This window comes from Neodiprion virginianus, chromosome 2 (assembly GCF_021901495.1).
Source record: "Neodiprion virginianus isolate iyNeoVirg1 chromosome 2, iyNeoVirg1.1, whole genome shotgun sequence".
In the NCBI taxonomy this organism is placed as follows: Eukaryota; Metazoa; Arthropoda; class Insecta; order Hymenoptera; family Diprionidae; genus Neodiprion; species Neodiprion virginianus.
Genome location: NC_060878.1, coordinates 33,259,896 through 33,282,065, shown reverse-complemented (window position 1 = coordinate 33,282,065; position 22,170 = coordinate 33,259,896). Strand labels below are relative to the sequence as shown.

Sequence of the window (22,170 nt, the reverse complement as noted above, 5' to 3'; positions counted from 1 at the left end):
TTTACATAACGGTTTGTGATTTATTTGCTGAAAATCGAACACAATTATTTGGTTGAAAATCGCGCTGATGGCGCTAGTGCGCGACTCGTGCCGCTACTTCCGAGTTCCGGTTCCACCGGCACCTCTATCCTCTCTTTTGTAGCTAACAATCGGTGAAAATGGTGAGTTTCATGCCGATCAGCAGCATAATCTTTAAATATCCGACGAATCCTTGAAGATACACTGTGAATTTATTGTGGAAATGCATAAGCTATATTTCAATGGAGTTTTACCTTAGATATTTCGCTGACTTGTGTCGTTTTACCTCAACTTTACCAGATATCTTGCTTCAGACAAAAGCCCTCTCGTCAGTCCCAAGAAGAAATGGCGTGGTCTGACCACATGTTTATAATTTTGACAGTTCTGAAGACACTGATGACACATTGATTTCTATATTTCAGTCGCTCGTTATACCGGAAAAGTTTCAGCACATTCTTCGTGTTATGGGCACGAACATCGACGGTAACATAAAGGTTATGTTCGCCATGACTGCCATCAAAGGTGTTGGACGGCGCTACGCGAATATCGTTCTCAAGAAGGCCGACGTAGACTTGGACAAACGTGCCGGGGAATGCTCTGAAGAAGAGGTAACGAAAAAGCTTACTACAATCACCTCTTGCTCTTTCGCGTTCAAATCAATCACTTCCTCCGAGGTTAGCCGTGATATACCTAACCTCTCCTGTCTTCTTCTCGAATATAAACACCCTCCGATCTTCTGGAATTAACCGTCCAAATTAGGTTCATAAAATCTGTAAAAATTTATTACTAAGCTGATTTACACATTGTGCTTTACACTACAATTACAGTGTTTGAGTATTAGTGTTGACAACACAAATCTCTATCTGCCCAAATAAGAGACTAATACCCTTAGCGATCAATTGTCTTTTCTTGTCTTACGAACAAGTTATCAATCTGCATAACTGTAGTAACGTAATCCGCCTTCTCAACAGGTAGAGAAGATCATCACGATCATGTCTAATCCAAGGCAATACAAAATTCCCGACTGGTTCCTTAACAGACAAAAAGACATTGTCGACGGCAAGTACTCCCAGGTAAGGGATAGTGACTTTACAAACTTAAATGAGAGCCAGTTGTTACCAATGCAAATTAATTCTAAGTACTTATATTATGTTCAACTGATCCTTCAAATCCACATACTTCGTTTTTGTGCGAAGTAGTACTATCAACTACTATACTATGTATTATTTGTTTTTTGTAGGCTCATGCCAAAGTAATCACAATAATCTAATGTGCTCTTTAATATTTCTGGTACAACCCACAAGCGGTGACCATGTTATTCTGAAAATCTACAATCCAGATTTAGGTTGACGATCAGTGATTGAGATTATGCACGGATAAACGGCGGTGTTTACTTTTACTTTGTATAACATCGCTGGTAGCCTGTGCTAGATAAACTGCATTATGGTTCACTCTTTGATGATACAGTATACCAAATAGTGTTCCAAATACCTAGAAAGTAGAATGCAACAAAGTTCAACACTCTTGAACAATTTTTCTTTACTTATAAACTGTCTCCATTCACACCATTTGCATGTATATTCAACAGTTAACCAGTTCAAATTTGGACTCGAAATTGCGTGAGGATTTGGAACGTATGAAGAAAATTCGTGCTCACCGGGGTTTGAGACACTACTGGGGTCTCCGTGTCCGAGGTCAGCACACCAAGACTACTGGTCGTCGTGGACGCACTGTCGGTGTATCTAAGAAGAAGTAATTTTACATGTTATTGGATAACAATAAATATTGAAAACCCAATTCTAATTTGTGTACTCATTAATTTGAGCAAACCTGTCCTGATTTTTGAGTTATTGATTAACAGATTATTCTTTTTTTTCACTTCTTCATTATTGCATCACATAGTATGGTATGTGGTAGTTAACAAGTTCTGCTTTCATGTCTAAACCATCGAACATCCACATATAGAATTCAGGTTAATACTAGTATTACTAATACCCATGACACAATAGGAATTCAAAGAAATTTCTCAACAATATATTTTTTTAAATTGTAAATAACCAGTCGAGGGAAACATTTGCAATAATATAGAATCTATCACATCAAGATCTATTTGAAGTGATCATCATCAGAATAATCTGATAATATAAGATTAATATGATTCGCGTACAATTTTTATTCAACACCCTTCAACCGTTTCTTCTTAAAACAATGGAATATGACAAGTCTGTAGACAGGTTGTAGAAACTAGAGATTCCCTATTTGTTAACATTTGCCCGACCAAATTGAATGATGAGTAACTATAGAACCAACTATTTTTTCTATCTGTTATAGATGTACAAATTTTTTCAAATTGCTTTCGAAAATTTATTTTCAAATTAGCTAATTTAAATGTTGAAATATTCTGGTAAGGCATTGTCCTGAATGAAATGGATTGAATTATTAATTTCATGTTTTTATTGCTATAACTTTATTAATGCTATTAATATTGTACCTAATAATAGATGATGATAATTATTCAAATTTTCAGGATATTCGTATATTTATGTATATTTATCATCTATAAAGTGAAAAAACATGGTCACAAAATTAGATGTACTTTATTGCTTCGCATTGCAATCAGTTCAAAATTATAGTGATTCAAATTTACTTATGTACGATAGGAATTTTCTTCTTTTGTTATTGAAATATTAAAAAAAAAAGTATTTATTCCCAAACTGAGTATTACTAAAATTTGTATTAGTCGATCATGAAAAACAAGTTGCAACTTAAATCATTGTTATGGCGGTAATTTCTTATTCTGAATCTTCTGAATGATTACCGTCAATGAAGTACATTATGGTTATGATATGAAAACAATGATGAATATTAAACCTTCACAGAAAATATGATACAAAACCTAATGCACTTTAAAATATGATCCATTCAGTTATTTATTTATTCATTTCTATTACCAGAATATATCTAGGTGTATATCAGCGATTGACATAAGAATGAAAGGCAAGGATTGAACTATGAAAACTGACACGGTTAACATACTATCTTGAAAAAATTAATCCTACTTATTCATATCGTACATACATACACACACACACACACACACACACACACATATATATATATATATATATATATTATTATATATGTATATAAGTGAGTACGTAAATAATTATTATCATTTTATTACTAAGGCACTTGATAACAATTATATAAAAAATGTACGTCATAATTATGATTGGCCAATGAGCATACTTTAAATACTGACAAACAATTAATTTATTTTTTCATTTATTTATTATAATCTCAGATAGTTTTTCAAAATCTTTACTATTATCTTCTTTTGACGCGTGTGATATTTTGTCCCGTAAGAATAATAATAATAAATATTAATTATTTTTATTATTTCATACGCATTACTTTTCAATTTTGCATGCTCATATTTCCCCCTTGTTTCGTTAGTTTTACATGTTCATTAGATTCAAATAACATCTGTCTCGCTAATGGTAGATCTGTTGCAGGAAAAATATGTGAACGCTTACGGAACATAATTTCATTTTTCACCACGAAAATAAAAGTATATCATAAGTATGGATGTATCAACGTATGTGTGTATAATATTATTAATATTGATAACGTACAAATAAAATAGTACAGGATTACACGATTTAAAAAAGGTACGCTATAAAACGCCTGTAATACTGAGAAAACACATTTTTAAATGAGGAAAGTCTTAACTTCTATTCAGTGTTAAATTAATTCAAGTTTAACAAAGAAAAGAGTATATTTGTTCTTAGTGAGATCATAGTGGAGAATAATACCTACATCAAAGAGTATTTATTATTTATACTCAGCAGCTTTCGCTTTGTTTACAAGTTTTATGTGAAGTAGCGTTTAGTTTTGTTTTCTGAATAAATTATAAAAACTTTTTTCACGTGGTACCAATTTTAAACAGGTCATCCTGTACATGTATGAAATTGTGTTGATCCTGTAGCTTATCAAACAACGTAAATTTTTTGCTCCGTTATTTTTTGATATGTGTTGTATTTGACTGGATAAATGTATTATCAGTAAATTATATCACGATGTTATGTTCGCGTTTCCTTCGACATACTGAAAGTTCGTACATACATTTATTTCGCATTCCTTAAGGAATGATGTAAAAGTCTAAAGTTTTATGAAATCTGGCTGTCAATAATATTCAGGATAACAAAATCTTCGCAAAAATTGTAATTAATATTATTGTTATTCTTACTGCTATTATACCGATAAAAATTACAATATTATTTATCAATTTTCAGTCCTATAATACAAATGTAACAATTAGGTAAATATAGATGAAACCGTTTATGAATTTATTTATTTGTGTATGCACGTATAATTAAGGCGTACTACTTGGTATCTGCACAGCTAATAATTTTATAACAATTGAAATATTAGCGTACAATTAATATATTTATAAACATATTAATAGGCGTCTCCAAGAATTTTTCTTCACAGAAAGACGAAGAGCCTGTCGTGTAAATAACATCAATCAATTTTATCATCTGTATTAAAAACACTTAATAATGGCAAAGCCTGAGTACCATATCTTCACCAATTCCCATGCTATGGGCACCATGAGTCAACTTTTTCCCCCCTCTTTTGTTTTCCAAATTAGGAGCACCGTCTGAATTTGATAATGAACTTTAAATATATGAGCTAAACATATTTTTCAAGGCAATTAGTCACTACACCATTTTACAGGCGTCAAGATGTGCTTAGCTGTCACATACTAGTTTAAATTTATATGCATGTATAATATCAGTTTTGTCGACTCGATTGTGGACAATGTTTATGCCATCGTATTACTTGAAAAAAAAAAAAATCATATTGTAATGAGTTAATCTTGATCTTAATCCTAAAACTACGATACATCGGTATGTACTACTACCAATTTACCTAATTTTAATATATCTGTGAACAGTATAAAATGTAGGGGAACAGGGAATTTTTATTTCTAACAGGTCTCATACCAATTTATAACTGCAATTTTTTCGGTATTCGTAACAAGTATAGACTTTTATATATAAAATATATATATATACATATATATGTATGTGTGTGTATATATATATACACACACTTTTTTATATATATATATTGTATAAGGTATAATCATTTCGTGATTTGATGATACATTAAAAATGTGTCGACAACAATTGACACATCTAATGTATATTTAAACAAACATTATGTATGGACGGTTATATTGCTTTCAAGAAGCAATATGTGTTCAATTGCAAAAGCCAAGGCACTTTTTTACTTATCCACGTGTTCAAGAATATTTTTCTTCTCTTTTTCCCAATCGTATCCCATTTCAAATTCAGTAGAATATTGTACGTTAGATAATATACTACTTCTTCTTCTTCTAACTTGACTCTGAAGTTTTTAGTTACAGATTCAAAACTGTTAAATCAAATTTTAGAAACGATGGTATTTTTTGAAAATCACAATTTTTCTCTTATCTACTATCATTTTCTACATTTACTACAGCAATCATACATGAAAACTACAATTCCCAATAATTACGTCAAAACTCAGTAATTTGGAAGTTAGCATCACACATATATTCCATTATCATTGATTGCATCTAATAAAAGGTACATTACGTAACAAGGGAATAAAGTCGACTTTTATTCCTGTGTTACATATAGGACTTTATTTCTGACTCAACTCTGGCCGCTTTATTTGAAAATTGGGGCTTTTAAATTGGCCTCATGTTTCCCGCAAATGCGTTTCAGGGAAAAATATGCCACTTTCGTCCCACTTTTGAGGTCAAAAAAGTTGACTTTATGGCTGAGTCGGGAATAAAGGATATAATTTTGATTTGAAGGCACTTCTCTATATAGGTAGAAACTTGAATTAATCAGCTACATATCATATTTTTATACATTTTGTCAGGACTGTTACAATTCCTACCCGACTTTTGTTAATAAAAATATTTGAATCTTAAATTTTAACTCGGAGTATAACTTTTTTACGAGCCCGTTACTGTTTCCGATACGTCATGGTATCAGAATCCTGTTCAATATTTGCCGAATCAACTTAGGAAGAAGAAGAATTCAACAAAACTTTCATTGACAAAATGGGAGATGTGAAAATCATATCGTTGGGAAATAATTTCGAGCTTAATACAAATAATGCCAAGTGACACAGCATAAGTCCCAATGTGACGTGTGTTACGGTTGTTATTGTTGTTTTTCCCTTCTTTTTTCTCATTTCTCTTTGCGCTCATTATTTGATTATGACTGGCTGTACAAAGTTTACACGAACAAGTAATATATTCATATTTAACGCTATACAGCACAGCCTCAACGAGTTAATGTAAAACTACTTATGTAATAATACCTACGATGTTGTCGCAGTTAATTTTCATTACTATCAAATTAAAAATAACTTTGTAAAACACCTTATAATACTTACTAAAATACTAATGAAAAGAAAAAAATTCTTTTTTTTTGTTTCAATTATTCAGCACCATGAAAACAGACGTTAATTAATTATCAAATTGGATGCTTTTACACCTTTGAATTTGATAGTAGATAATATGTTATATTCTCAAATATTTTTATTCTCTTTCATCGTGAAACATACGATTACGTATTTACTCTTCTTCTTATTATTGTCGAGATACTCTTACTGTTTTTTCTTTCCTGTGTAACGTCAACGATATAAATTGTTATGTTTAATATTATATACACGAGGAATTTTTTACTCGTTTGCATATGCATATATGTATACGTATAAGTATATAGAAATTGTTGAGCAGATGTAAATTAATAATATCAGGTCTTGAAAAAAAAGAAACAAAATAAAAGTTATGACATTGAATCTTTGCAAATCTACAAATTACTTAAGCACTTGCACCTCGCGGTTCCCGTGTTCTTCATAAAAAATCGGTTTATACGATTTCAGTTGCAACATATGCTGCGCAATATTGCAGTTTCCAAGACTCAGCTACCGACCGATTTAACCAATCGCTATCTGCTCATACTTGCTACAGCCACGTTAATACATTTTCAGATTTACTAGTGTTAGGATTTATCAATGATTGAACGTCATCCAAAATGTCACTGGTGAAGTCTTCTCCCAACTGTAATGAAAAAATATAACATTTACTAAATGTAAAATACATTACGAATAAATATCTTTCACCGTATCAAGTTTTTGTTATACAATCCATAGCACTGTACTCGCAATACTGACAACATTATGATAAACGATAATCTGAAGGGCGAAGTTATGCTTTGTTAAATACTTGTTTACTAGTCCAAAAAATTCTAAAATAAAGAGACCTATGGAATAAATTCTTGTAAATTGTTCTGCAATGAGAAAACCATTCTGTGTGCAAAATGAAAAAGTCACAAATAATCCACGTATTTCCTCGACGTATACACGATAATAAAGAAAAAAAAAATTGAAACATGGTTTAGAAAGCAGACAAGAACTTGATCAGCTGGCTATCAGTCGTAAAACTGTAATCTATAATAACAAGTATTACTGGTTTTTCCTCAACCACCTCTCTATTGGAATGTAACGGTACAACAAATATCATAACATATTACATCACTCCTGATATTACTTCAATTTTAACATTTGAAGTTGAATTTGTATGACAAAGAAGAGAAGCTTGAATATAAACGTCACGAATTGTCACGAATTTACATTTTCTCATTGATCACCGTTCGATTATTTTTTCTGAAGTAATAATGAGATGTATCACTTGCAAGGATCGTATACAACAGAAAAAAAAAGTAAAACTCGTCTTATCCGCGTCATCATACCGTCAATATAGTAACAATGTGCTTTCAGTGATACCTGAAGCGAAGGCACGAGGTCGTCCGTTGAATCTATGTTGTCACTCAGTGTAGACAAATCGGGTGTCTCCATCGGTGCTCCTTCTGCATAGGACAGAACGTTTATAAGAATTAAAATAATAAAAGTTAAGGTCGCACTGAACCCACATATACATATGCAATTCTTTTGACTATAAAATCTTTACCGCTTCTACCATCCATATTGTCATCTATATTGGCTAGAAAATCCTCTGGCGTGTGAGGAAGGGAATATGCCGTTCCAAGACCCAAACCGCTGTCGGCACTCTCCTGACGAGCGTGTTGCTCATTTATTCCTGACAAAAATGGATCCATTGCTACCTCTGTTGTTGTTTGTCGCATAAGTTCTTGCTGGAGAAAGGAAACATTATTAATTATAGAATAGTTTCTGCGAATTTTCGTTAATCTCACTCTCAATGATTTGTCAAATCGCGCGATCTGAAAATTTTAGCTTTCAACTGAATTCTTAGTGAAAGTGTAATACCTAAAATATTTTAGTTGACAATTTTTTAAAAGCAAATTTATGTCGCGGCTAGAGAATGCTAAGATGATAATCTTACCCTATTCTACATAAAAGTCTCATAACGTCAATACACAATGAAAATATGTTGAGTGTGTCAACATGATTATTATTATCCTCAGAGCAACACAATTATTTATTTAACCTGACAGGTAGACGTTATGGTATATATAGGTATCCCTTTATTTATAATACCGTGCACTGATAATAAACTGCATGTTTGTTTTCATACCAATCATTGCATCACTTTTTACAGCGGAACATTTCTATCAATATATTATCTTGCTCTAATGAGAGCATTATGAAGCTCAACTATACTTCCAATCATTTTTAATCTATAATTGCACTAACACTAAGACAGATTTCTAATAAGTTTTACATGGAACATATTTCATTTTTTTTTGTGCAAGAGTTTTTACTGCCAGTTCAAAGTATTAAGGACGGTTTACAATGTCCATGACTATGACCACAAATGCGTTCGTAAACATTACAGTTTGCCTAAAAATTAGAAGGCTCATCTACAATCTCCGTACGGTACAACCTTGCTATTGGTTGCATCTTCAACGAATACCTAGACACATCGTAAATATCTACAAACTGATTGGCTGCCATAGAAATGCTTCAGTACGAAATTAAAATTTGGTTAGACTCTACCGAAACGGATTCTACGAAAGCATCACTAGTTGGCGTTGTAAACCATAGGACAGATTCCCTGTCCTCAAACTTCCTACTGAAGCGGTTACGGTTATGGTAACGGACATTGTAAACCGTTCTTAATGAGTACAGATTTAGTGATAGCTATAATTATTTTTGGTATTGCATTTCACATTTTAATATAGATCATTACATCCCTCCCAATTACTTCAACTACTCAGAATTCAAAAATGACGAATTAGCCAATTTGGCAATTAATCAATCTTGTGGAACTCAGTATACCTGTCTCATTATTTCTTGCTGACGCTGTTTCAAACGTTCTCGTTCTAATTGAAGGGAATGAAGACGTTGACAAGCCTGAATCGTTTGACTACTTTGTATTGTTGCTGCGCCAGGTTGCTGCAACCACGTTTGGGGAAGCATAGCGCCAGATGTAGGAGCGCGCTGCAAATGTGTCGCTGCGAAAGAAAAGCAGAAACAATTCAGATCATGCATCGATATTGAAATTTCTTTCAACAAAGTTACCGGACAGTTGACTTACGAATTCGTGGATCAAACCAGGAGGTCGTACGCGTTTGATGATTGATAAAGTATATTTCGCCCTCTGGAGTTCTTGCTTGTTCCCATCCGTCAGGTAATGGTCCAAGCGAACTTGTTGCCGCACTAGAGTTTTTGGTACCACTTTCCACTGCAGCAGCTACAGCTGCTACGCTGGCAGCTGCTGCTGTTTTTCTAGGATCTTCCCATGTCGTAGTCCGTGTCATATGACTGTAACAAAAAAATTAAGGTACACTGAAAAATTTTTACCATTTTTTGTTATCTCGATTTTACCTCACGATCAGAAAAAAAGAAATAAATAATTATTTATTTCGAATTCTTCAAACTTTTTTTGACAACTTTCTTAATTGAAAATTTTACGTCTGACAGGTAATTATCAGTTTCATGGAAAAATGTTAAACATTTTCACTAGTTGGAGATTTAAAAATTCGAAATTGAGGGAAAAGTTGATAAATTTCTCTACGACAGCAGAGGGACTTGGTACATTTCTTGAAGATGGACCACGTGCAAACAACATCTACGTACATAGAAAGTCAGATTATAGCATGAGAAAGATTACGATTAATTTCATTGATGGATCAGGCACACCAAACATCCTACTTCTGTTTTTTCGACATAACAGCAATGCCACGTTGCGGGATACTTATAGACATTCTGTAGAGGCAAACTCTTTGAACATATTACTTAAATTATGACTCGTGAATCTATTAATAAGTAAGTTATATACGTCATATCCCAGACGGCTCTTGTATTACATATAACATTTTCTCAGATGTGTTTGTGTGCGTGTGTGTGTGTGTGTGTGAATGCACGTATGTGTATACGTGTATATTTAATATTAGAATCAATTATTGTGCACGTAAACATAAAAGTTACGACTCTCGCCATCTTCTACACATTATACCGTAACCACAAAGTATTTTATTGTGAAAAATTACGATTATCAAAGATTATGTGTCAATCCCTGCAGAGAATTTCCTTAATCAATATCTTCGTCAATGTTTAATTTGACATAATATACATATAAGTAATGTGTTGTACGAGGAAAAGGCGAACGATAAATTGACAAAAGAAACGGAGAAACGACGAAAGGAAGTAAGAAAGACGGAAAAAAAAAGAAAAAATTACGACAAAAGCGACGACTTGGATTTTTTATTTGTAAATCAAGCCAAGTTTAACCTTTCACATTACCGTACGTACAGGCAATGATTAACTTGGGGAATCCTCGCGTGTGTATAATCGCATTGAATGAAATAGGGAAAAGGCGTGTGTGTTGCAGCAGCAACAGCAGCAACAGCAACAGCGGAGCGGGTTCTGAAAGTATCTAACAATGAAGTGTATTTAAATACGACATTCTTTGACTTCCGGCATAAAGCGACCGGTCTCTATTCACCACCATTCATCGTGCTCCCTCGATTGTGGCAACTGACACCGTCTACGTACGCCACATTCGAGGAAACGATTTTGAGAATTAAAAATTTATGCACAAATAAAGTAAAGTGTGATAGATAACAATAGAAACAGTTGTATTGTGAATTTAAAAAAAATAAATAAATTAATAAATAAACAATAACAGATAAAAAGAAAACCGCATCGTATAACAAAAATAAAAACCGTCTTTACGTCGTCGCTTGTTTTCTTAACGAATTCGACGAAGAAGCTGCCTCTCTACGTTTCTATATACCCGTGTCGTAAATATACGATGCTGATTTAAAAGTCTCAAATAAATTCTTGCCTTTTATTGAGGGTGAGAGGGAGAAAAAGAGAAGAGAGTGAAGAGAAGACTGGCGCCGTATTGTTTACCCGCATGCAAAGAGATTCGTATAATTCAACTCTATAATTCGAAAATGTATAACCTGAAAACTTTGACCATATATCTCAAACAAGCGACCTACGACGTTAAAATCAAGAATTCCGCAGGCTACTTTTAGGTTTTCGAATTGAAATTTCACGATTCCGTTATACACGTACAGTTCGAAAATTTCAAGCGAAATAAAATTAGCTTTAGAAAGTTGAAACTTTCATTGGAAAATCGCTATCGACATTATTTACCGTAAATGTGAAAATAGTCCAGTTACGTTAAATTTTCAACAAGACGATAACAATGCGACACGACATTACCGATTCTATATTTATTCCCAATTAATTTGTCAAGTTTCAAAACAAAAATCGGCGTCAGCTCGAGGATCGAAACGAATCCATGTAGTGGAATCGTGCATTATTCACCGCGATAACGTCGTGCGTCCGACTCGAAAGGTCCACCAATACAACCAGCGCTTCTCCTAGTTCCAATTGGTTAAAGTTCGAGGGGATTATATACCGTTGCACCATTTCGAAAGCAGTCCAAGAAAACCACGGGGGTATTCTCCGTGCGGTTGGCAAGATTCCAAAAAGCGAGTAGAGAACGGCACAGAGAGGGTTCTGTGTGTGGCATATGCGGTGTATTTTTACCCCGGACATCACGGCGCCGGACAACTCGTAAATAGACACACGTAGCTACCACGGTACCTCAGAGTTCCTCTACGCCCGATTTTCCTTACGAAAGAACCGCGCACTTCTTCTTCTCCATCTCCACCTCCTTTCTCTCTCTTCTTCCTCTCATTCCCCTCATTTATCGGTAAAATCAACGCGCGACTCGATCCTAAAGATTCGCGTTAAAGTTAAAACGGAGTATCTAAGGTCCGATTTTTAACCTAGGTGGTCACGCCGTAATATACGGAGTATCGTTAACACTCCGGAGAAGAATTAGGGAAAAAAAAGGTGAGAAAACTGCCATAATATTTGTGATCAATTGTTAATTCCTTTTTAATTATTACAGACTCGCAGATGTAGATTAAAACCGGAAATACAACCGATATGTAATTGAACCTCCGCGCTTGCGTGAAACTGCAGGGGAGAAAGAGGAAAGTTAACATTGTGTTTGTAAATAAATTTAGCAGGCAACAGGGACGAATTTTCATTTGCTATGTATGAATAAACGAATCTCAACTATTTCTTTACAGGCGTAGCAGAATCATCACAGGCAATCTGTCAGTTTATTAGGCTGAATTACGCGATCCCAATATAACAACGTAGGTACGCACGTATTATAATAACGTGAACGTGTGTAATCTGCGAGCAGCTTTTACATAGTCGTTTCCGGTCATGCGCACATATGTATGTAGGTATGTAGGCACATGTATACGCGTGTGCACGCATCTAGAAATGTGCGTCGTATACAATGCTTACGGATATCATGTATATCTATCTATGTACGAAAGTAAACGAACTACGCATTGAAAATATAACACACACGGGTATAGCAAACGAAAAAAAAAAACAAGAAAAAAACCAAAAAAAGGAAAAAACTGAACGGGGAGGTGGAAGTGGAGGTGGAGGAGCGCTGCTGCATATCGTGCAACGTTTTTTTCGAGCTGCGTATAAAAAAAAAAAAGAAACACGCGTACCTACGTGTAACGTTATATTTATGCATATGTGTAAAGGTGTGCGTTTTAGAGGGGACGTACTTATATACATATAGAGGTTCTACGCGAGGAGGCATAAATACGACAATACATAGCGCAGAGAGGGTAATATGAACGTGGGCCGTTGAAGCGAGATTTTCCCGCATCAATGAATGAACTCACGGATATATTTTGAAAGAGGCGAGAGGAGAGCGTTATACACCGCGTCTCCTCTCTCCCTCTTCCTCTCCCTCTTTCTCTTTCTCTCTCTCTCTCTCTCTTCTACCGCATATTTAGCGCGTAGGGGGGAAACATTGTCGTCACGGTGCAACGTCCACCTACACCATGCAACCCCCTCGAATCGTAAATTTCACGCAATTTTCTTGTAGAAATTGTTTACGTAACTCGCTGGTAACACAACGGTGGAACGATTCGCACACCTTCGTTGTGGTTCGGAATAAAAATGTATGGTATAGATAATAAAAGATAGAAGGGTTTCGGTATAGAATTTCCAAAATAATACTATACGGGAAAAGGTGAGATGTAGTATAAAAGTTAAAACATGGAAAAGCAAGCAATAATAAAATCTTCGGAATGAATATATACAGCAAAGCAAAACGTGGAATTGCCAAAATGCTTTCGGGTAAGAACAGCTTGTCATAATTGATTCTCCGAACGCGACGAAACGCACAGCAGCATCACGTTGATTGATCACCGCGCCAAAATTCATACAGTCGCATTTATGCCGTTCGTTCTACGTATCGCGGGTAAAAACAACGTATTCCGACAATGAATCAGTGAGATACCTGTAAGAGGTGTCGACGATCACTTGTATCGTTGGTATACGTAGGGACTCACTGTTATACCATAGGCACGTGATATTTCGCAATCGAGATCGAAACGATCCGAGGGAATCAGAAATAACCGCGTGTCGAATGATGTGAGTCAAAATAAAATTAATGGATTTTCTCCGTACTAATTTTCGCTTGTCAACAATCCTAGGAATTGATATCTATATACGTGTATATTTATTGTAAGCCTCGATACTTTTTGTGTTCATTTTATTACAATACGTGTACCGTACGTACAACAATAAAATTCAATTCATTTTTTTCTTCACTCTCTCTCTATCTCTGTCTTTATAGGTACACCCAAGATTAGTAAAAATCCTAAAGCATCTCGGAGTATCGAACAATAAGGGAAGAAGGTTTTTCGACGTGACATTAAGATCGAATCGTTCGATTAGACAAATTAAATAGAAGAGGGACTAGAAATAATTCACGCGTTACCCATATCTCTAATGATTCACTTTTCAGTCCAAACGAGCTGCCCTCGCGTATGTAAATACGAGAGGTTGCGCTGCGCGCAATATGCAGTAAACAGATATAACACGGTGGAAACATCCATAATCGGTAGATAACAAACAACGTTCTGTAAGGCTCTTACGATTAGCGGGTAAATATATATACTCGAGAAAACGATGACGTGGACGGTAATGATAAATATAGAAATGGTGCATTCGAATAGATGCAGTATACCTACCTATATTACGATCTTTTAATCGCTCTGCAATAATTATTGTATTATTATGCCGGCCAAACTGATCCGCAACATTTACATATCTTTATACGTATAATTTCACATACCTATACCGTACCTACATTGTACATCGATGCCTCATCACACGCTCTCTCTAAGGAGTGCAATAAAAATTTCAACAAAAGCTGTAAACAAAAAAAAAAAAAAAAACATCCCAAAGCTGTCGCTGCGGTGCAACGGATGCCAATTTCAATAGTTACACAGGCAATAATACATGCAGGGTGTCTCAACAATGATCGATCGTTCGTTTCATATACCTGAATCACATTATATTCGTACATATTAGAAGCGTATCAAGAATTACGTGATATGTCGATGTACTGGATTGCGACATACCTACGTTGCGTATGCATGCGAGCTGGTTTATTATACCCGTGTGTGACATTGATTTTTTTTTCATCCATCTTTTTACTCTTTTTTCTTTTTCTTTTTTTTATATATCCGGCTTGATTTTGCTTAAAGAAGGCAAAGAGAGAGGAAAAAAAGAGGAAACTTTTACGACATTTTGCAGCCAATTACACGTGGCACACACGCTCACAGATTTATAGGATACGTTCAAGGTCTTTGCTTCATGGCATTTATTCGACCCTGGAACGCTGCTATATGTTCAGTAACATATGCTTGAACAATTCACAAATAATTATTCTACACGGTTGAGGTAGAGTTACCGTTTCCGGATATCGTAATGTACCTTGTACGTGTCTGTCTGTCCTAATTATAGATCGTTGATCTGCATCTTCGCAACGTCTATGGTACGACCCTATAATTATACAATTGGAGAAAAATGGAAATTTGTCGTTTAAAACAATTTATTGTTACTTGGTGAGAAAAACATACGTCTCCAGGAAGATTTAAACAAGGGTAGGTTATATACACGTTACACATAAATATTACGTATTCTCGGAAATATTAATAGGTAAAAACTGTATATTTTGTTGTATCTTCAAACACTTACACCGTTATAGATAACTCGTGTATTACATATATACATACACCTCGTTGTTCTTTCTCGATGGCGATAAATTTAGCGAATTCCCCGTGTAATTGAATTACTAGGTCAAAACCAATCTCATTAAGCGTTTGATGTACGATGATATACAGCATACATAGTACCGCTATTATACTACGTTTATTGGTGGGTTTATCAGTTTCAATTATTGTGGATTATTGTGCTCCTAATAGTAAAAGGATACCATACACAGGTAAGTACACGAGGTATGTACATGCGTATAGTTATTTAGATAAACATGTCCGTAATAACAGTGACTTAATCATTCGTTGTTATCTCTCACTCGGTTATACCATCAACTCGATTGTGTGTACACGCAACGTAATCTGCGTACAAGTATACAATAACAACGATAACAACGATAACAACAATCATTAGATACACAATAGCCATACCGATACCGATGTGTATTACATGCGTAATATAATAATATAACACGTATGTGTGGTTACGTCACGATATTTGTTCCCTGTAGTTATCGTTATTATATTATATTATTCTATAATATACATATTATTATCATAGAGTACCTGTAAGTCATGAACATCAATCGATTATACACGTTTAATGTGTTTCGAATAAATTGACAACTGCATGTTTATTAATGCTTTCATTCTCCACGTGAGAATAGAGAAAAAAACACAATTCCTCAGAAATTAAATAGAAACCGAAGAACTAACGAGCATCGAGATAAATTTTACATCGTTAAACGCTTCGAAGTATACCGTTACGCAATTGCTGAAATTTGTTTCTCGATTACATGTTTTTTCGTCCTTCTTCACTCGCCGATACTACACATTTTCTTTTCCTTTATTTTATTTTTTTTTAATAACTTGGTTAGGTGATTAAATATCAATATATATCAATATATATATATATATATATATATTTGTATTATACAGTAGAACGTTAATCTACTTCTTGCCATACAAATTTTGTTTAAAGAATCGCATAGTCCGTAACAATAAACAAATCGTAACACGTGAGATTGACATTGCAAAAAAAAAAAGTAAAAAATAAATAAATAAAGAAAAGTGAAATATACTCCTGTTCGTATTTCGATACCTTATTTTTGCTTCTTCTATTTCCGGTTCCGATATTTATACACGGAGTGACGTATACATCGGTACAGTGACTGTACAATATAAGTGGCGGGGGTCGAAAAAAAAACAGGAAAAAAAAAAAATTCCGTTGGCAATACGTTACGTCCATACTCTGTATGTACGTACTACGTAGAACACATAAAGTATTGTTCCTCGGTGATGCTGCGCATGAACGAACCATCCGAGTGCATACGAGTAAGTATACATATATCGTGAAATGGTATCGAATGCCGACGCAAGGCGAGACGAGACGGTGATCACAGGATGTTGCACACGAATATCGACTTCTCGATCCTCGTCTCCTGTTTCTCAACGATCGTATGGATCCCACTCTCGCCGCGTCGCGATACGTTTACGTTACGCGCGTACGCACATATTTTCGATATTCCTGTACCAAGTGTTATTAGAATAGCCGGTCAGTCGTGGCCAGAATTTTAAACAATAATTGATAGATTTGAGAGGTACTACTGTGATTGGTCTTTTTCTCATCCGCCCGGTCAATCCCGCCTGATCCTAAATCAATTATGACCAGTTGAAGCCGTAATAATAATCCGAAAAGTCGTTCCAGGGTATCGAAATAATTTAACCTTACAACGGGTAAAATTGAAGAATATTTATGAAAAATGCTGAGATATTCGACGTGTCGGAAGGTATAAGAAACGCAGGCTTATGCAGGGCGTAGGTATAATTGTGCCGCATGCACCAACGCCGTTGCATACTTACATTATACACGGTATATAACGTCAGCCATTGTTGCAAATCAGCGAACTTTACTTTCACTCGAACTTACAAGGAGGATTCTCCTCTCCATTATTATATTACATGTACATCTATCCCCACTGACACGAGTCACGCGGCGCGGTTATTACAATAAAACACGTTTTACAGCTGCAGCGTGCCATATATAGGGCATGCATGCAAGTGATATACATAAAAATCATGTGTCTTATACACGCGTTACATACCTACGAACGAATAGAACGTTTCTTACATTTACGGTATTACATTGTAATTCGTCCAGCCTGTTTTCCAGAAACGGTAATTTTACTACCTGGCAGACAGACGGCGGGCATGATATACATGTTAAATGTATAATATACACTCAAGACGATATTCCATTATAACGCGAGGTAATTAGCGTAGGTATACATATAGCTATGTTACAAGCCGCACAATCGCACTTGCGACTTAACGAGATTTGTCTCATGGAAATTCTGCTGCTGCATATACCTATATATGTTTATACGTATGTATGCATATGTATAATGTAACGTATGTACAACGTTTAAACGAGATATCGCACGATTTACCGTTAGAATAAGTTTAAAACCTTTTCAAAACCTGCACTCTCTTATACAGCGCCCACGTTGTGTTTACTGCATATTGTTGTATACATATACACGTAGGTTATACAGATAAGAAGCCTGCAGCAGCACGGAGAAATGTTTATCGCGCGCACACACGCACACAGACTACGTGTACTCTGTGTTGTACATATCAACGCTTCGTACGTGCAACAGGTGTCGGGATACGAAAAAAAATAAATATATATATATATAATAATAATAATTGAATATTCCCCAAAATCAGATTTTTTCCGGCGGACAAATTTCACACAACCCTGTACGTACTTCTGCGTATATTGAACAGTCGATCTATTTTTCTCTTATTTTTCACGTAAAACGAACAGCGATATATGATGTGTGTGGGGGGAGGTATCACGAGAAAATTTAAACACACGACGTTACAAAAATATATGATTGTTCTAAAAACGAACAGTGATCGTAGGTGTGCAATAACAGGGATGTTCGATACAGAATTACAAGTGAAAAAAAAAACAATACATGCAGGTATATAATTAGCCTCGAAACGATTAAAAGAATTCGATGTGTATATGTTACATACTTACAAAAATGTAATGTATATGTACGTATGTGGTTGGAAAAAATTATTATCAAGATAATTGACTGGGTGTATAATATAGCTACATCACACCTTGAATCAAAGAACTTCTCGATGCCTCTCTGCAGGGTAAGTATTATGTACCTCATATACGTCTTCGGATATTACGTATAACGTAGGAATCTATTCAACGAGGCCGAGCGTCTTCGTACGTGCGCGTTCCGGACGAACGAAAAGTAGTTAAATTATCGTTAAACTGGGACGTTATTGTTAATTGCATACGCCACGGCGTCAAATTTAAACCGGTGTGTATTATTAAACTGGAGGTATAAAAAGATCGGTTGTACATACTGTTGTTACAACTCATTGTTACATGTAACGATATGCACTCACGTACCTATACTTTTGCACGTCTAGTGTATAATCTGTTCTTACCCACTTTTTCGCTTCGCTTTTTTTCTTCTCAATCGGTAATAATATTTACTCATTGTGCGTAAAATATTATGTGTGATCGTTTCATGAGAGACGGTCGTGCAACAAAACGATCCAAGTACAAATAGAATAGTTATACAAAGCAAACAGTAAGAGGTGCGAAAGCTTGACAAAGGAATTGAGATATTCGAGTGAAAGAAATTTAATGAAAACTTCCAGGCACTTGAAAGCGAGAAAATAAGGAAATAGAGAGGAAAAACGATTAAAAAAAAAAAGGACGGGTAAATTATATACACGTACGCATAATAAATAAAAATAACTACCTCGAATAAGAAAAACAATATCATAAAGTTAAAATACCCGAACCGTGGTGTGATATCCTTTGTTTGTTAACCAAAGTATACCAATGTAAGTAGCTTTTTCTCTCTCTCTCTCTTTCCCTTTTTTCAGTTGGCCAGAAATAGTCGGGATTCTATTTATAAACGTACAGTAACACCGTCTAAAATTACCCAGTTGTATCAATTGCACCAATTATACGTATCCACATGCTCTCTTCTCCCTCTTCTTTCTTTCTCTCCCGTTCTCTTATCCCCCCCCCCCCCCCCCCCCCCTCTTCGCTTGATCACCTCCCGCTACATCCCAGCCAACCGCTCTCTTGAGCACTGACTAAAAACTACGTGTGTAGACACGTGCGTGCGTACATGGCATTATACATATATGTATCTACGAAACATGCGCGTGCGGTGATATTAGAAATACGGGGTATCCATCCGCGCTCTCTCGCCACCGTGTCGTCCAAAGTGCTTTACTATCTATCTTCCCATACCTATGTATGTTACATACGCGTTGACTTTTCTCAATAGACGTTTTTCACCGAAAAACACACATAAATTGTTTCTTGTATAGGTCGTTTATTGTTTTTTTGTTTTTATTCTTCTCGTTTTACTTGGAATATTCAATATTAAAAATGTAGAAACGTCGTTATGTACCTGATATACGGATAAAGAACGATAGCTTTGTTACCACTGAGTTTTTTCTATTACACCGATGTACGGAGAAGAAGACGAATGTTTGAACTGAATTTGACCGATTTCAAAACCACTTTACTGTTCGATAATTGAAGAAAAAAAATCTCACAACACGTTCAAGCATCACGTTTTTCGCATATACGACGTCTCAGTGATGTATTGTCACAAAGTTACTTATAGCCAACGCTGAAGCGATATATTTATACGAGTATTAAACACATGTATAAACACCCGCACACACATTTCGAAACACCTTGAGATAGGATTACCTTGTACTTTGTACAAGTTTTCAATTTTAATTCAATGACCTTTACTCTGATATCAGTGGCGTGTACATGTATACACGTATGTATAGGAAAATATGTTAGAACGTAAGAAATGAGTGAAATAAAAACGAGAAAAAATAAATTACCGAATAAGATAAAAACACTATCTTCGAATGATTCCGGACAGGTTTTTTTACATGTGTATCATACATTAAACCGAATACTGACAGTCACCAACTGGTTACGCTTAATTATTTTCCGATCTGCAATATAAATACTAAATATACATGTATATTTTATACATCATACCTATACAAGCGCAAAAGAAAATAAGACAAGAAGAAGAAGATCGCATATTAGCATAAAATCGAATCAAACACTTAATTAATGTATACGAAAAACTCTAGGCCAGTTCGCTCACAATCAGAGCTTTGAAACAGCGACACGACGATTCGAAGTTGACAACCTGCACACCAATGCATGGATGGAAAGGACGGACGGAGGCGCTCGACCCCGAACCTCGCTGACTGGATGTGACGACCGTTATATTATACTCCGAGAATAAGGAGAGCCGTCCTATTGGCAGAATCGACAAACTGCGAGACGCTACGTTTTTTTTTCTTCTTTTTTTCCGATTCCAATTCAATATCGCCGCTAATTGAAATTGAACGTTTCCTTTTTCTTTGTTCGTTTTTTATTTTTATTTTTTTTTTGTTTGTTTTTTTTTCTATATAATTTTTTTCCATCTTCCGATACAACTATGCCTTCATTGACCAACAGATTTCGGAAGTGAACTGTTCGATAATGATGAGAATGGGGTGTACGTACGTACAATTATGCGTAAGTCGCGGTGTACCGTCCCGGTAATCGCTCGATATAGCCACCGATAGGTTCTCATATTTCTCGGAAACCGCGTGTATATGTTATGTGTAAGTATATTTATATGTCGTTTATTGCATCGAGATATACTTATATGCACGATACGGGTAGAGTAATTTAGGTACTCTACGTATGTACATTGTAAGTATAGATAATTGCGACAAGGAAATCTCCTGGAAATATTCATATGATGTATGCATGAGAAAGAAGTAGTATATTAACGTATACAGTTGCCTCGTCGAGTACATAGAGAGATAGATAGATAGATAAATAGATAGGTAAGATTTATTTTGCCAATGGCAATGTTGGACAAGAATTATGAACACATAGAAAGCTGTAACAAGAAATAACAAGAAGTAACACCGAATGTAGAAGTATGAAGTTATACAGAAAAATAGAATGATGATAGAGTGGAATATGACAAGTACGCATAGAATAAAGTTGAAATACTATGAAGCAAAAATTAAGAAAAAAAAAAAAAAAAAAGAGATTGAAAGAGAGAAAAACTCGGCGTTATTGCACAGACGAGGAAGATTACCACCGATTTTGCCATACCCGCGGACTGCAATCTTAATCGCGTTACACGTACACGCATGCATGTGCCTACACTACAGCTTATTGTTAGACCTACTTTGCCAAAAACACAATTGAAACATATTGGACTGGTACACATTGTAAACAAAATTTACGACTCGATCGATTCGTTGACGTACAAAAACGCGGCTGACCGATATCATCGTTGATCGATTAATTAACAGTGACGAATGAAGAAGAAAAAGGAGATGACGAAGAATAGAGATCGGCTGCGTTTTAAACATTGCACCGTGATTGTAACGTTGCGGTGACAACGCATCGTCTTTGTTGCAGCGATATTGCGGTTATTATAGT

At 35.2% G+C, this 22,170-nt stretch overlaps 2 protein-coding genes across 3 annotated transcripts in view; one reads left to right on the top strand and one right to left on the bottom strand.

Moving 5' to 3' along the window:
* The first annotated feature begins 24 nt into the window (after positions 1-24).
* On the top strand, positions 25-1,821 carry LOC124298890 (40S ribosomal protein S18). The gene is made up of 4 exons (XM_046751482.1): positions 25-161; positions 441-626; positions 990-1,091; positions 1,607-1,821. Exons 1-4 carry the CDS (start codon positions 159-161, stop codon positions 1,772-1,774), a joined length of 459 nt encoding a protein of 152 aa, XP_046607438.1. The 5' UTR covers positions 25-158; the 3' UTR covers positions 1,775-1,821.
* Positions 1,822-2,173: 352 nt separating this feature from the next.
* The window catches only part of LOC124298889 (transcriptional coactivator yorkie-like), a 30,475-nt gene continuing 10,478 nt past the window's right edge, over positions 2,174-22,170 (bottom strand). The window contains exons 3-7 of one of the 2 annotated variants that reach the window (XM_046751481.1): positions 9,605-9,831; positions 9,346-9,521; positions 8,057-8,240; positions 7,839-7,955; positions 2,174-7,147 (exon numbers count right to left, since the gene is read on the bottom strand). In XM_046751481.1, coding sequence (XP_046607437.1) covers positions 7,125-7,147; positions 7,839-7,955; positions 8,057-8,240; positions 9,346-9,521; positions 9,605-9,831 — 727 coding nt within the window. In that variant the 3' untranslated portion in view covers positions 2,174-7,124. The remainder of the gene's footprint in view (positions 7,148-7,838; positions 7,956-8,056; positions 8,241-9,345; positions 9,522-9,604; positions 9,832-22,170) is intronic. The other variant, XM_046751480.1, reaches the window with a different exon arrangement.

Coding starts and splice junctions, on each gene's coding strand:
- LOC124298890 (XM_046751482.1), top strand. Junction 627..989: donor GGGAATGCTCTGAAGAAGAG/GTAACGAAAAAG, acceptor CCTTCTCAACAG/GTAGAGAAGATCATCACGAT. Junction 1,092..1,606: donor TCGACGGCAAGTACTCCCAG/GTAAGGGATAGT, acceptor TATATTCAACAG/TTAACCAGTTCAAATTTGGA.